This window comes from Agelaius tricolor, unplaced genomic scaffold (genome assembly GCF_023055355.1).
Source record: "Agelaius tricolor isolate 1412-34295 unplaced genomic scaffold, bAgeTri1.0.p SCAF_1, whole genome shotgun sequence".
NCBI classification, from domain to species: Eukaryota; Metazoa; Chordata; class Aves; order Passeriformes; family Icteridae; genus Agelaius; species Agelaius tricolor.
The window spans coordinates 56,393,318-56,407,668 of record NW_027269261.1 but is presented as its reverse complement, the minus strand read 5'-3'; the positions used below and the strand labels follow the sequence as shown (position 1 = coordinate 56,407,668).

General features: G+C 35.8%; 1 protein-coding gene across 19 annotated transcripts in view; it reads right to left on the bottom strand.

The window, feature by feature from the left end:
* SYNE1 (spectrin repeat containing nuclear envelope protein 1) overlaps nt 1-14,351 on the bottom strand; it is a 289,195-nt gene that overhangs the window by 167,591 nt on the left and 107,253 nt on the right. For all 19 annotated transcript variants that reach the window (XM_071435338.1, XM_071435390.1, XM_071435430.1 and 16 more), the window contains 10 exons: nt 14,112-14,272; nt 11,187-11,337; nt 7,642-7,869; nt 6,986-7,084; nt 5,164-5,351; nt 4,935-5,058; nt 3,720-3,886; nt 2,335-2,488; nt 1,420-2,048; nt 590-769 (listed from right to left, as the gene is read on the bottom strand). In XM_071435338.1, the coding sequence (XP_071291439.1) occupies nt 590-769; nt 1,420-2,048; nt 2,335-2,488; nt 3,720-3,886; nt 4,935-5,058; nt 5,164-5,351; nt 6,986-7,084; nt 7,642-7,869; nt 11,187-11,337; nt 14,112-14,272 (2,081 nt within the window). The remainder of the gene's footprint in view (nt 1-589; nt 770-1,419; nt 2,049-2,334; nt 2,489-3,719; nt 3,887-4,934; nt 5,059-5,163; nt 5,352-6,985; nt 7,085-7,641; nt 7,870-11,186; nt 11,338-14,111; nt 14,273-14,351) is intronic.

Below are 14,351 nucleotides of genomic sequence, written 5' to 3'. Positions count from 1 at the left end.
GATGATCATGAGGCAGTTAAGACAAAGAAAAGGGTACAATAAAACTTTTCTCTGGTTTCTTTAGCTTCTTTGATCATCAACTTTCATTGATAAAACTGATCATCTGTGTCATATACAAACACTGTAACTGATTACACACTAAAGATTATTATAAACCCATCCCCTAGGGCAGATAGAAATACTTAAATTAAAAAATTATCTAGGACCACTAAATATAGAACTGTCAGAAACACATGACCAATAGGGAATGAAAATTTACACTAGAAGGAGAATATGTGCCAGCTAGAGTGACAGCAAAAGCTCAGTGGAGAATTCTTATCTTTCAGAAAACAATAACATGCAATATAGCATGTATGTAATAAAATGTATATCTGTCATACTGTACTGAGAACCTATCTGTGGCCTTATTAATAGTATAAGTACAAATGGTACAAATATTCTTGTCAATGTGTTTCCATCTTCTACTAAGTACTTAACCAACAAGCCCTGTTTTTCATTATAACTAATATAGCAAGAAGATATTACATGTAATAACTGTGTCTCTTTCCCCATCTTCTCCTTTCTTAGCTTAAGCTAAAGATCTACTTACTTTTCATGTATAGCTTTCTTGGTATCCTTCCACAGAGATTCTAAGCGATTTATCTCTTTGTCACTCTCAGGAGCAAGTGTGATATCTTTTTGGGCTATTTGTTTTGCCTTGTCCATGAGCCACTGGAGTTCATGCTGGTGAGAATTCAATTCTTCATCCAACTGGTTAAAGATCCTCAATCTGCAAGTTAAAAGATCATTAAAAGACCGGTTTCATATAACTTATCTTCACTAATTTTTGTTTTTTTGCAAGAGAGAGGAGAAAGAAAGAATGAAACAGTTGCTCTTAGTGCTACTGTGCATAAAACTTCCTTTTTCTAATATTTCCTACAATATTTGGGGCTTTTTTTCTGCTAGAACTGGGATCAGAATGTAATTTTTCTGATACATAAACTGCTATAAAATCATATAGATATATATGTACATCCCCCTCAAACAGTCACCTGGAAATATACTCAGATATTTAGATTAATACTTTATTACAATAAGTGTTTTTAATTCCATCATCCCATGTACAATCTTCAGTTCTGCAAGGTAGAGATAGTTATGTTATATGGGATTTCTAATAGCTGTTTGGATCTTAGATTCATTAGGACAAAATATATTTTTGAGACATAGACTTTCATGATTATTCTTTCAATATAAAAGATTAGCAGGACTTGCTTAGTGTTTTGTGCATCCAAATAGTTCACTTATTTACAAAATTTTATTAAGTAAATACACATGCCTGGCAAGAAATAAAGTACCTAAGTAGGAAACACACACATGCCTCCACTTAATAATAAAAGGTCTAGAGATTGCAATCAAGTGTGAAAGTGGCAATGTTTTTACCTTTGCTGGAGGGCTTGCAGTGTTGTCTCCTTCAGGCCCTCTTTGTCAGCCTTTTCCTCAGTATCTTCAATGCTCTTCAGTAACTGCTCTTTACGCTCCATGAAAGATCTTTGCAAGGCTCCAAGAGCTTCTGCCTCACTTTGTTTGGTTCCCAGCAGGTTTTGAACTGCCTCCAGTTCCACACCCAGATTATCCACCATGGCCCTGCAGGAAGTTCTCTGCCCAGAAATGCTGTGTTTCAGATGATATTGAGCCTTAGTAAGGGAACCATCCAAACTGAAAGCATCAGACTCCAACTTGTTAAGATCCTTAATAACACCATTGAGCTCCTTCTCCAGTAATTCAGATTTAGCTTTATCCATATTTCCTGTTTTCTCCACTGTCTGCCTCAGCCGCTGGAGCACTCCTGATACAGCACTGTGGTGCTCCAGGAATATTCGCAACTGATCCAGGGCCTCCTGTCTTTGGCTAGTTATCTGACTCGCCTCCTGGAAGATCTGAAAGCAATCTTCAGTCTTTCCCTGCAAGGTCTGCTGGTCCTCTGGGCTGCTGAAAGACCCCAATTTCTCTACATGCTCCTTCAGACTTCGTAACTCCTGTTTCTTACTTTCAACTTCCATTGAGTGATTCTATGGGAAAGACAGAAAACAGAGCTGAGTTTCTTCTTCAAATCAAGAGCTCAGTAAACATTTTAGTACTGAACATATGAGTGAAACAAGCACTACTGAGGGGTTTTCAGTAGGAAAAGTTCAGGGTTACAATTTTGCTTTAAAACTGTCAAAAAACAAGTCTGTACATGACTGCAACGGCATATAGGTTTTCACACAAATAAATTACTTGCTAGTTCTAGATGAGGATTTAGCCAAATGCACTGTACAATTTCTCTGTCTTTAACATTTACATCCAGAAGTTTACCTTATTGTGAGATGCAGCTAGTTGTTGATCAGCTGTGTTTATCTCTGAAGTGGCTTGTAGTTCAGCAAGAAATTGCTTAATCCAGTCTGAAAACCTGAGCAGGAGCTCATCAAACTGCCCATGCTCAGCAACAAGTGATTGAAGGAAGTTGATCCTACAGAATGTCAGATGTAAATATGAAAGCACCTGATACAATTTAATCACTTCCCATAATCAAACCCCCAGCTGACTGGTCAGCATTAAAATCAATGCCAGATGCAAGGAAAATAGGAAATATTACTTTAGTTTGCCATATTGATTTTTTAATTTGGGAAATAACATAACATTTGAAAACACTTTTGGATCTTTCCTGTTTCCACTCTTTTATTTATATCAACTGTTACAGATACCCCAAAAAACCAAGGTATGTTCTTCAAATTTTCTTTATGGGTGTAATCTTAGCAAAGGCAATATTATTGATGGAAGCCAAAATTTGATTTTCAGTCATAGCAACTCTTGCCTATCATCTGAAACACTGAATTAAGGTAAGAGTCTCATTTATTTAGGCCGGGGGTGAGGAATTTCATATTCAACCTCCTCTGAAGTAGGAAAGGGTAAAGTCTGATCAGAAGAACACAATTCAAAAGAAGAATCTGTCCAGAGGAGAACTCAGCAGAATTAAGTACCTAGGTACCAAGTCTAAACCTTGACCTTGGAAAAGACCTTGTCATTTACCTTCCCATTTCCTTTAGAAATTTTTCTACCTAATTTTCAACATGTAGAAGATCATTATATTGTAAAACAATCATATTGGCAAAGCACCTAGAAGATTATGGCATTGATCAGGATCTATTACTTAAGCTACATTACAAATGGTAAAATATGTGTGTTCATCATGGAAAAAATTGAAATCTAAATATATGATAACATACAGTATGAAATAAAGGAGACAGTTTTTCTAAGCTTAACATGAGCCAGCAGCCTAACAACTGAGCATTTATAGTATTTATGGCAAATTTGAATTTCAAAGTGAGTTTTAAACTACAATAGTGTGGCTTTGCACAAAATAAAGCATATAACTTAAACAATCAAGAACAGATTATTGGAGATTTTAGAATTTACTTGGGAAATTGGAATTGAGGAAATGCAACATTGCCTTCATTTCCTGCCCCACACTACTTCAAACAGACTCTTCTAGCAAAAAAAATCGGGTGAGTGTATGTCAAAAAGCCGGCATCATAAATGTGTGGGATCCTCCACCCCCTGTTCCTGGGACTTCAGGGATTGGTATTGACCTAAAACCTTTGTCTTCTAATGGCAATACTGTAAAATCACAGTTTGGGATGGGGCTTCCTCATCTGGATATTGGTTACTTTAACATGTAAAAAACACTCTGAAGCACAAACCTTTTGTCAACAATTTGTGGTAAAGCTTTCCACCTTTCATCCAGCTCTTCAAATTTTTCTTTTATTGCTTTCACACACTGCTTTGAAGCTGCTGGAAACAGCGTCTCATTTAACTGTAAAAGACTCTCATAGACACAAGTGTGGGACTCAATATCTGCTCTCAAATCCTGGGATAACAACGGAATGAAAAGCTTTTAGTTTAAGCATGGCACCATATAATGCAAAATAACAAAAACTAATAAAAAAACAGCTACAGATTTCCAGCACAGTACTTTGAGTCAAGTGAGTGAGCAGAGGCAAAGCCTTGGAGGCATTGAGGCCTATTAGGACAAGCAGGTACTCAACACCTCTCAGACAGCTAAATTCAGTAGGGATTCATCTAAGTCAGTATTTTTCTCTCCTTCAGGACAAAGTGTGACTTTTCCATACAGCTTTATTTTATGATGGCAGTGGCTAAAACTGGCACCACATTTTGCAATAGATTTTGTGTACAGCAAGAGAGTTGTGAGGAAATGTTGCAAACTGGCTCAAACAAAGCAAAATACTAAAAAACCAACCAACCAACACCCCCCAAAAAAACCCCAATAACAAGCAAACTAATCCCCAAACAAAAAAACATTCAACAACAACAACAAAAAAAACCAAACCCAAACCCTCAATTAATTTTCCTTTTCTACTTGTCGTCAAGGAAGAAGGTATAAAAGATGTTACATTTGGCCAACTGCTTCATATTAATCTAAAAACAAATGGCAAAAATTCAAAGGGAAGGCATAATTTAGAATAGGATGAAAGTCTTGTGTTTGAAAAAATAATTAGAACCAGACTTCCATTGCAATTTCAAAACCTTCACGCATTTTTTCATCTGAGAACCTTTCCTCACATGCAAAAAAAAAAAAAAAAAAAAGGTAAGTATTGCCTAATAAAGGGATATTGCCTAATAAAGATCCTAGAGAAAGGATCTTCTAACAAGCAGACTGATGTCCTTCCTTCATAGATAATAGGATATACCAAGGCACTTTTTTCCTTTTTTTTTTAGCTGGCATATTATAGTTAAAACTAATAGTACAGTCATTGAGAAATAGCAAGTGATAATGTAATATCTCCTAGGAGATTTGTAAAGCCCAGAATCAATTGATTGCCACACTATAATTGAGCAATTCCTTCCTTTAAAAGACACAGAAAATGCAGAAGGACAATATTTCAGTTGAAACATACCTGCAGTGCCTGCAGTTCACCTTCCAGTTTAATTCTGTCAGCAGACACATACTGCTCTGCAGGCCTGCCTGCAGCTTCACACCCCTCCAACCAGGCCAGGAAAGCAGAGAGCTCCTTCTCCTGCCTAGCAAAATCACAACCTAGAGTTACCAAGTCATCCTCTCAGTCTCACACGCTGAGCCCAGGAAGGTCTCTGTGTCCACCACAACAGATGTGGGAGTTTACTCACTTCTGCCACTGAGCCAGAAGATTCTCTAATAAGCTCTGTTTCTCCTTAGCACTTTCCAGCACTTTTTCATATTTCTGCTGTAATGCTGTGACCTTTTGAGCAGCTTTTTCTTTGTTGGCCACCTTTCGGACACCGGCTGAGAGAGAGGCCAGAGGGTTGCTCAGTTTTTCCACAGTATGACAAAGGTCCTAGGGAACATGTAAAAGAAACAGAATTTACATACATAAACAACAGAGTTATGGTAACAATGGTGGGAAAAATTCTCTAGTTCTACTCATGAGTTTGAAGCAATGCTACATCCATCAGATCATGAAGTCACTTCATATCTTAGATATTGCTCAGGTCCACCCTAGGTACACGTGTTCCCAGCATACCAATGAACTGGATTGTAGTGGCAAAAGACTTCCCCAGGAACAGTGCTAAAAGGAAAAAAACTCTGCAGATCTCCTGAATGGGCATGTGACACAGCATCATCCGTGTAGGACATAGCTCCACATTCAGGAAAAAGCTTGAGATTCCCTAACACCTATCTAAGAGTTGCTCTAATTTATACAGAGTAAACTCAAAACCTCACTCCAACAGGTGAGGACTGCCAGACTTGCAGACAATGTCACGACATGGGAGAAGTAGGGAAGAGTTACTTGGAACTTCTGTCAGCATTAGCTAAAGGTCCTTTTCTTAGAAATGACATCTAATGTGAACTACATTTTCTAGTGTTGCTGTTTCTAGAAAGCTGGGAAACTTGTCCATATGAAAATGATTGAAATGTAGTACAGTGAGTTAGAAAATCACAAAATGAAACTCATTTAAGATCACGAAAGCTCCAACTCACAGGTGTAAAATAGTAACAATAGTAATTTTTATAATTACAAGAAATCACATATAGGAGGAAATGTTAATTATACAGGAATAAGTTGCTGATAATTTCACATCAAGATATTTAATCATCATGATCCCCTAAAGAGAACAAGACCTTATAACAGCATACTCAGTATATTCATAATGTTTAAAAGTCAATAAAAATGATGATTACAAGTGCTGTCTAAATAAACTCTTCATATGCAAAATACTTTTCTTCAACTAGTATCAAGCTTTTTTAAAGCAGAAAGGTCAGGTCCCCCTGAAAACAGTCTTTGTAAGCAGTTATCAATCACTAAGTTCAGAAGATATATATGCATTTTACTGCAAGAATAATATGATTATAATTTTTTGTAGTATTTTCTTAGAAAGGCTATGATTATTGTTGAAAAACATACCAGCATTTACAAACAAAAATACTACACCACATTCCCTGAGATGGGATTATATGTAGCTTGAATATCAATCCAGTACTTGTTTTCTTTGTGCAATGGACTGAACCAAATATCCAAATACCCATGGATTCCTAGCATCACAGATAAAAGTTTCTAAGTTGAAACCCTGTCTAGTCTCTTAATTGTCCAAGTAAAACTGCTTCCAAGGATATATTTTCTTTAGTCACAGATTACCTATACTAAAATCCAAGTTCTCATTGGGAAACCTTAGAGGAAAAATGCTAAACAGACTTGTTTCTTATCTCCTGTTTTTCATAAAGTTTTAGATGCACAAAGTTAAAACCAATAACCTGAAGGACAAAGTGGTACTTTTAGGCTTTCTTTCCCCCTAGATTGGGGAGGAAATTTCTAATCCTGTCTGAAATGGTGACAGGCTGCCCTTGCCTCCTTCTGCCTTCACCCTGAGCCGCGTGGCATCAGGCAGCCCCTGGTCTGGGGTTTCTGTAAGGAGGTCAGTGTGACACCGTGTCCCTGGGCTCAGTGCCAGGAACAGCTGGCCACCTGCTCACCGTGCAGTCCTGGAGAGCTGCATATGTTGCTGCTGCTGAAGAGCATGATGTGAGAGGCTCAGCTAGCTTAGCTTCAAATTCAGACACTGACTGCTGCACCTATAAAAAAAACAAAGGCAAACCAGAAGCTAAAATCAGCAGGAATTACATAAATGATTCTTTAAATAACACGTTTTAAATGTTTGCTGCTAAGAGAATTTTATATCCTAAGCCTTTGTAGTGCTGAGTGCCTTTTGAAGTTAAAAGATGCTAACAGTGCTCAGTTCCTCCCAGCTGGGGCAATAATAATATTTAAATTATTTTCTTTACAACCTTCTGTCAACCAAAGAATGAAGTTAAGAGTGTTTATAAGAAGTATGGATGTGGTTCAATAGTGCAATATCCAGGAGAACAACATAGGTTTTCAAGAAGACAACATCATTTTTATGTTTTTTATGTTTTTGTATAAAGTGCGTACATTTTACTGCATTTCTGAGGCAGCCTTTTAGGTAATTCAAAGCACAAATTTATGTATCTAGGTCTTGCAATTACCTTAAAAACACAATTATTTATTTTAGTCCATCCTGTATAATATGCATTTTACAGTCAATTTTAGAAAAATATAGAGTAATTCTATAAATTGCTGCAAATAATCCATTAGATTTTTCATAGTCTACCTGTTTAAGACTTTCTTCGTATTTCTGCTGTGCTGATGCATTCCCTGTGATTGTTCCTTCCAGTCTCTGTGCACGATCTCTTAGTTCTTCCCAATACCTTTTGACCTGAGTCAGTTTGGCTTTAATATGTGCACGTTCTCCAGAGGTAACAAACTGGGAAAAAGACTTGGCTTCCTCTTCTAGGTTTGAGATTCCAGTTATTTTACCATCTATCTCTTTATTAATAACCTAAAATGTAAAGCAATAGTAAAAAAATTCAAACGAAGTTTTTAATTATTAGAACAATATTTTCCAATTCCTTTTTCTTCTCTATGCTACAAACATCCTTCATCATCATCCTTCAAACATCAAAAAATTACGTAAGAGTTCATTGACCACTTGAAATAACTAGTTACCAAAGTCTTTAATATGACCTGCAAATACCTCTCCTTTTTGAAAAGGTTTTAAAGGTTTTCTCTGTCAAAGGTTTATAATATAGGCTGCCCTAAAACCAGTGTGTATGAAGAGCAACTAGAATTGGCTGAGGTGCATATTTTCAAGCAGACATGATGGTTCATATTTTAGCATCTCTTATGTCACAGGAAAGTAGTACACAATTCTCTTTAAGAGTAAAAATAAACAGAAGATGGAAAAACATGATTGTGTAACTGAAAAAGTATTGTCAAGGAGCTGAACCCTAACAGTTGGTTAGTTATGTTTAATAGGTTTTCAAGCACTTACCAAAAAAACGTGCCATATTTAGAAAGCAGTAGAGATGGTTTTCCTTTTCTAATTTAAAATATTACAGTGTAATAAAGGATAAATTTAATTAGGTCATAAGTTGGCATGAGTGTGCCCTTAGGCAGAAGATTAAATAAAGAACCACACTGCAGTATAAGTAGGAAATCATGAAACAAGGGTGATAATGGCTTTTGGTAATTTTTTTATCTGTCCTGTACCTCAATTAGTAAATGCATAAAGAAAAACTTTCACTAGCTTTACATTTCAGCAGCTGCATAACAGCAACTGTCTCCTATTATTTTGTACTTGTCTTATTACAAATTAGAGGCAAACTTGGCAGCTACATCATCCAAAAAAGAAACAGTGTTTCTCATTCAGTGGCTATTTACTCAGTTGGCACCAATGAACTTGGAATTAAGCTCTTTTTTTCACAACAGGTTTCGGGTTTTTTGTTAATTACTGCTGATATATCATGTCCATGGAGCTCTCAAAAGCAATGGAAAACACCCATTGGGAGAGACTTGAAAGATCAAAGTGAGTTCTTTGTAATTGACATAGGCAATAGCATTCTCAGATCAAAAAAAAAAAGTTAGAATATGTATATACATGAAAGTAACCAAAAACTTTCTTGAAAATTCACTCTCAAAGCATAGGAAGTGCCCAGCTTCTAATGCAATAGTGATAAAAGTATGGTCTCTTTCTTAAAAAGCCATTATAAAGCTCAGGAGTGGCTTGCTGCAACATTCAGTCAAAAATTAGCAGGGTGACTGTCAGAAAAAAAAAGTGGTGCTATAAGAATTTATAGTTTCTCTTTACGCAATATATTCTGAATTAATTTGGATTATAAAATATCTTTTTTTGCACAAGAACATGTTGCTGAGGAAAAATACTGGATTTGCAGCCCTGAAGCTGAAATTATCTAACAATGCAGCAGATACAAATGAGGCAGTGCTTTCTCACTCCTACGCTATTCTGTTAAATTCACTCAGTTACATAAAAGAAGGTGGATAATTGAGGCTTTCAAACTTGCACTGAGTCTGCCACCAATGGCAACTACTTGTGATAACTGTCATTTTGTTCCACGAGGAATTTCAGAGAAATGTGTAGGTGAAAATCTGGCTCTGCTGAAGTCACTGGGGCTTTGCAATCAGCGTCATCAAAACCAGAGTATTTCCACTACCATGTAGGATAATTACATTCAGCTGACCCCAGGCTTTTTATCTGGTCAGCCAAAGGTGTCAAGGAGCACACTATTTTTTTGTCATTTGCCTTATGTTGAAATGCTCCTTACTAATATGGTGTAGTAGGAATTATATACTAAGTATGCTGATTAGTGTTGTGAAACAGAGTAGCTTATCAGGAAACTAAGAAAAAAACATAGCAAACTCTTCAAAATCAGGCACAAGGCAATGCTGCTGAAGCAGATCTCTGGCTATGTCCATGCAATCGAGGTGAGATGACACGCTTCACATAACACAGCCCATAAAGCTCATTAGTTTGTTCACCTGAGGTACAGTGATGTACCCTCTGCCTTATGAGGAGGATTTTCTGGTTTATGTCTGTTCACAAACATCACCTGCTGACCATGGTGCTTATATGTGTAAGAATTATGAGGGAATTTTCAGAAACTTTCAATGCAGTGTAAAAATCCCTTGAAAATGCTTATCTGCATCTACAGTGAGGAACAACCTTTCTGGGAATTTGGTTGGAATAGGCTAGTAGGACTTAATGCTCCATTTATACAGACAAGAACTGACACACTGCAATGCAATAATAGCATCATTTGATGCACTTATTTTCTGTCTTAAACACTGGAATCCTGGCCACTAATTATAGAAAAGCAGGACAACACTATAATATATGCCAGTGGAATAAGTGCATACATATTATTTCATAAGGAAACTGGTTTTGAATTGCTGTGGTGATGAAGCAAGAATTCAAACATTGTTTTGTTATCCAATGATGAAGTCAAGAGATTTTATTTATTTAGTCTTTGTAAAGTTGTGAACAAATCAAGAACAGGATAATCTGTTGATAAACTGCTTCTGTCACATGAAACAAGTGCCTAATAGGATCCTTTGGAAATAGTGTCAAGCTGGTCTGGAAGCAGCTGCACACCTGTGCACCTCCTGAAGAATTAGTAGGTCACAGAAAAAAGAAAATGGCAATGTGACTGCCTATAGAAAAACTCTGCACCCTTAGAAACACGCCATTCCAGAGAAGGTACATTTCCATTTGTGGAAGGATACAAAGTCAGCCCTTGAGATTAAATGCTTGGAGACAATATGCACCTCAGTCAGCAATTTGAAACTAAACCACTGTGTAACTACAGGAATGTACATGGAACTGAAGACAGTGCAAATACAATCACAGTAAATGTTATGTAGGTTTTCAAGCTACCAAGAGCAATAGTTTCTTTATTAATTCAGCATAAAAGATACATAAATCAAGTTATAACTTTAGCTTGCAAGATTAAAATCAAGTTCTATAGCCACTAGCAGTTGTATGTTTAAAAAAAACCAACTTTTATTTATGTAGCTATTTTGTTGAGATTACTCAAAAAATAAGAAGGGTATAAATTATGTTTTTAACCATACACATAAAGACTTCATATATGTAAACTCAACATTAAAGAGAAGGCAGCCTGTAAGAATTTTCCTTTAGTTTATATAAGACCTTACTGCTTGGTATATTTATGTATAAAATTTGCCACCATTTCATCATGGTACTTTTGAAACATGTAAAATGTCTCTTTTCTCATTTGGCCTCTGGCAAAATAACAGCTAAATGGGCTTTTAATACTAAACATAACAATAACTAATCACCTTGATTTGGCTGATCTGTATGTCCAAAGGAGATGATGATGTTTCCAAAGTTTCCAGTTCTTTTTCTTGTTCAGCTATCCAGTTGGACAGAGCTTCAAAATTATTGCCAAAATGATCCCACTTGTTTTTCACCATTTCCATGCTTTTAATACTAAAATTAACCAAATCAATTAGAGAGAATAAACAGTTTAATATAATGAAGCTGCCCATATTCTTGCTAAAATAAAAATGGAACTTATTCAATCTACGGGACGGTCATTTTAAAAAGTTCTCATTTTAGAGGATCAAGTTGTGCATTGACATTGAAACATGGTTCTCTATTAGATCATGTGCCAAAAGTCAAACAAATGCATAAGCAATTGAGGGGACATCAAGAGGTAAAAGAAAGTACAGCTTTATTCATCAGCTGTACAAGAATCTCATCATAGTGGGAAGAGAAAGGAAAAGGAAAATCAACAGGATGAAATTTCTATGAAATAATATGGAATGATGATTACATCAGAAAACTAAATATTTAGATAACTGAGTGCATAAATGTTCATAATTTAGTCCCTAGACCAGAATGATTAAAACCAGTGAAATGTGGACATACACATAGTCACCAATGCTTGACTGCTTTATTGATCTTGCTTTTTTATAACAGCAATCTCCACCTCTTAAAAGAAGCTCATGTTTGCTGTGGCAATGATTTCCTATCAAGCCAAAGAATCAACAACAAATGTGACTCAACTCCCTCAGAGTTAGTAGTTTTATATTATAGGTATGTTAAACAGAGACAGATTATGACTGATTTTTCTATGTCTAGAATTGCAACCAAAGCACCTATTTTTTTGTCACAAGCAAGAAGGCCATTATACAAGGCCTGACAGCATTAGCTTCCAGTATACAAGTTTCTGCTCCTTCCAAGTAATTGAAACCAGTGCTAATGTAGGCCCTGCACACAGCTTGCAAAACACACATTTTCTATTTTACTGAAAATATTAGTTTCATCATAAAAGTTTGAATATTACAAAATTTCAAAATATATTTTCATTCTAAATATAGCCTAAAAACCATTCCACCATAAAAAGTTCTTAACTTTCCCTCCCATTCATTAAAGCTAGAGGAAGCTTTAAGAAAAGATGTAGCCTAAAAATGTAAAAGTTGGCCTTTTTATTTTTTCTTATTTATTTTCAAAATTTTTAAAAAAAGTCAACAGCCATTTACTTATAAGAGTGTATGCAAATTCAAGTTATTTGTAGGAAAACAATGTGCAAAAATATTTCACTCAAGTCCAGCTTATGAAAATACAGCTGGAAATCAGAATCCAGGGATCAGATCAGTGGCACAACTGCTGTTGCATTCCTTCATTGGAGTTTCTTTAAGAAAGCCACAGACAGTAAAGAATGCAACCTCAAACACACTGCACAGCTCTGCATGATTGCCTTGGAAGACAAATGGGCTAAGTTGTTACAGCAACTGACTGTGGAGAGCTGCTCAAACTTTTCTCTCCTTTTCCTGTTCACTGGCATACTGTGTAACTTAGGAGTTTGGAATAACTTCACTTTAAATTACTTGGCCAAGATTTTTATTGATGATGCAAGTTAAAATATAACTCTTACATACTTACTATACTTCTGTAGATACCCTGTAGACAGTTGTATGTATTTGCATCTTTTGCAGAAGGTATTTAGCTTTTTATTATCTGTCACACTACCACAGACATTCTGTATAATCCATACATTCAACTAAAACCTATTTCATATCTACACTGAAAGGGTATATCAATGATGACTTTCATTTATAAATAAATAATTTTATTTAAAAAGCAAATATTAATTGCTGGAAGGCTAAATTTCAAAGATTGAAAAATCACACTAGTTTTCTCTCTTACAGTGGAGAAAATAATATGTAAAGTATTTAGCGAGAGATGGTAGAATTTGACTGCAAATCACTCTAGCACTTCATGTTAGAGAAAGCATTACATAAATGGTCAGATCACCATTTGCTGCACAGGCTAGTCATTCAGCTTTATAACTGTTCTTTCACATCAGGAAGAAAACGGCACTAAACTAAAATCAGATTAGCACGATAGTAGTCATTATGAGGAAAAAAACCCAATCGTTTGGGTATTGCCCTTTGCTCATATTCTGTTCGAGGTGATGGTACCTGCTTAATCTTATACAGTAAAATATTCAAGAGAGTAATTCCAGTAAGATAAAATATAAATGGCACAGGTACCTATGACTTGTGTATCAGATCTAGTGTATGCAAAAATACTGATTTCATACATACATACAAATGTATCTGTATAGGGATAAAATAAGAATAGCAACAATATGAATTTGAGTAACAAGTTCAATAACTGAATTGCTCACTTGAGAGAAGGGAAGAACTTTTTAAAAGTACAAAAAGCTACGAATATTTATCAAGGTTTCCTTGGAGTTTGAACCTTTCATTTTTAAACAAAATCTGGAAAATTATGCCTTTTTTTGGCAGCAGAAGCAGCTTTGATATCGCCCGTGAAATACAATTTGGGCATTCAGCTAAGATGAAGGCACTTCTTGACACTCCTATAGAGAAAGTGGAATACTGAAGAATGAGGCAAATGTGTTGCTCTAGTACTCTTTCCAAAAGAGACTTTTTCTTTCCAAAAGAGTCCAGTACCTCAAGAATGAGCTCAATTATCCCTTCTTCAGATGACTGGGGCTTAAAGTAGCAGGTTAAATATAACTAACTTTATAAACTACATATAATTAAAAGAAAACAATTTGTTAGTTTGCACACACTCTTTTGACATATTTGGTACCACAGCTTGGTTACTATGCCAGAGAAAGCAGTAAATGACAGAGCTGATGAGACAACACAAAATGCTGACAAGGTAGTCTAGAAATCTGATACAATCTTATAGTGAAGAATAAATATTAGGACTTGTTAAGAACATACTCTTCTTCAAGAGTAACTTCCATTTTTTTCACTTGTTCTTGGATTGATTTTGCCTGATGCTGAAGGGACTGCTTGTTCTTTGAACCAAGCTGTATCTCAGAGGAATTCTTCACCAAATTCTCAGCCTGTACTGCCATTGCTTCAGTTTGTTTAGAAAGTTCCTGTAAGGATGCAATACGTATTAATACAACCATAGAGTTTCATATATTTACACAAAAAGTAGTTTTCCTCAATGTTTAT